The sequence below is a fragment of the Sceloporus undulatus genome, chromosome 1 (assembly GCF_019175285.1).
Source record: "Sceloporus undulatus isolate JIND9_A2432 ecotype Alabama chromosome 1, SceUnd_v1.1, whole genome shotgun sequence".
NCBI classification, from domain to species: domain Eukaryota; kingdom Metazoa; phylum Chordata; class Lepidosauria; order Squamata; family Phrynosomatidae; genus Sceloporus; species Sceloporus undulatus.
In genome coordinates, this window is record NC_056522.1 from 169128543 (window position 1) to 169131019 (window position 2477).

General features: G+C 39.6%; 1 protein-coding gene across 1 annotated transcript in view; it reads left to right on the forward strand.

Annotated features, from left to right (window-relative positions):
- Positions 1-2477, forward strand: part of COL6A2 (collagen type VI alpha 2 chain) — a 60986-nt gene that overhangs the window by 22793 nt on the left and 35716 nt on the right. Inside the window, 1 exon segment of the mRNA XM_042457821.1 lies at positions 994-1056. Within this exon segment, the coding sequence (XP_042313755.1) occupies positions 994-1056 (63 nt within the window).

Sequence of the window (2477 nt, forward strand, 5' to 3'; positions counted from 1 at the left end):
AATCCATGGAGGGCTTTGAAAGTCAATAACAAAAGCTTGTACCGGATGCGGAAGGGGAAGGGGAGCCAATGAAGGGAGGATAAAAGAGGAGAAACATGGTCAAAGCGGCGAGCGGATGTGACAATACAGGCAGCTGAATACTGGACAGAGATTAAAGGATGGAGGTGTGAAAGAGGAAGCCATGTTAGAAGGAGGTTACAATAATCTTGGACTCCCAGATCCCTTTCACATGTAGTTTCATTCAGCCAGGTGTCCCCCATCCTATATCTGTGCATTTCATTTTTCTGCCCTAAGTGCAGTACCTTACATTTCTCTGTGTTGAATTTAATTTTGTTAGCTTTGGCCCAGCTTTCTAGTCTATTCAGATCATTTTGAATGTTGATCCTGTCCTCTGGAGTATTAGCTATTCCTCCTAATTTGGTGTCATCTACAAATTTGATAGGTATGCTCCCAGTTCTGTCATCCAGGTCATTGATAAAGATGTTGAATAGCACTGGTCCCAGGACAGAGCCCTGTGGGACCCCACTGGTCACTTCTCTCCAGGCTGAAAAAGAGCCATTGTTGAGCACCCTTTGGGTTCATCCGGTCAACCAATTACACATCCATGTAACAGTTACTTTGTCTAGCCCACATTTTACAAGCTTGTTTGCAAGAATGTCATGGGAAACCTTGTCAAAGGCCTTACTGAAATCAAGATATACTATATCCACAGCATTCCTTTCATTTGGAACAGTACACTTGCTTTTGGCAATTTTGATTGTGAGTCGAAAATACTGCTTACTGAAGAAAGGTAGCAATATAGATAGGAGACACCATTCCCATATCTCAATGTCACCTCTGCAGAAATGACATTTCCACTTTACAGGTACAGTATATGAAGGTGTCATCTTGGCTCCGTTCAGCAGGCCCTGGTATACAAAGCCACTCAAGTAGCCTGCCTGTATGTGCAACTGTAATGACTTTTGGAACCACTTTTCATTACTTCTATTTCAGGGTGATTCTGGCCGGCCTGGCCGCAATGGACAACCTGGGCCACCTGGAGAAAAAGGAAACAGGGTATGTTTTAATCCCCCACCTATTGGATTGGGACAAGATGTGAAATTGCTGGATCTCTTGGAAGTTCAAGCTCATGCCCAATGGTTGCATGGCTGTTAGCATAGTTATGAAGTCATGGTAAGAAAAAACTGGCAGGAAGGTATGTTAAGCTGTAGATACAATAGTCTGACTATGTTCTTTTTATAGCCACTGTAATTAACTAGGAAAGTATGACTATTGGACACACTGGACTAGAAGATTCTATTGTTAGTCATCTTTAATCCTTCTCTTTGGGGTTTTCCAGGGAAGCAATCTTGTTGATTCTAATTCAGTGACACTAACCCAATAACTCAATATGAAAGAAAATTCATTAAAGCACAAAAGTATCAGAAAATTAGCACATAACCCTCTGTTTTTATAAAATATAAGAACTTTTATCAGGCCTATCTAACGGAATGAAGATTCCTTCTAAAACAGGGAGAATGCTCTTAAAAAGTCAATCCACTTGGATGTTTTTGAATAAATCTAAAATCTTTTTCCAAATGCATGTTTGCTAACAATCAAAACCTCGTGAAGTTGAAGGCTTTCGCAGCCAGCATCCATAGTATTTTGTGGGGTTTTCTGGCTATGAGGCTATGAGAATGGGATATATATGCTGTTTGTTGAGAGAAAGTGATTTACATGTTAATCTGTATATTGTTCTGTTGTTGAGGCCTTGCCATTCAGCAACAGAACAATACACAGATTAACATGTAAATGATTTCCTCTCAACCAACAGTATATAGACCCCACTGTCTTCCATGCCAGCATTCTCTGAAGATGCCAGCCACAGCTGCTGGCAAAACATCAGAAATATACTCTTCTAGAACACAGCCTCATAGCCCGAAAAACCCACCAAAAAACCTATCCAAAACCTCCATGGCTAGTAAGTGGTGTGGGCACTTCATCCTGCACAAAGCCATTTTAATGGAGCTGTGGGAGAGGGCACTCAATGACCCCTTTCCTGCAATACATCTACCAGCAGACAAAGACCATATTCAGACAGGCCTTTTTGGACAGTTAAGCTGATGATGATCTACTGATGATGGTGATTTTCAAATTATTTAACCACATGGATTTTGAGAGAGAGAGAGTATTGTAGTTATTGGAAGAAAGAGACAGTGATGATGACTGAGCTGCCTTGAATCCTTGAGATGAAAAGATGATACAGAAACTTAATTTTAAAAATCAGCATCTATTTATATATAGCAAGGGTGCCAATATTCCAGAAAAAGTACAAATCTCAGCAAAATGTTGTCTCAGTGGTCATCAACCCTGCCTATTCATCCTGAGCAGTTAGAAATAACATTAAAAACCTAGTGGAGAAGATAAGGCCAATTAGACTTTGTTAATTTATTATTATTATTATTATTATTATTATTATTATTATTATTATTATTATT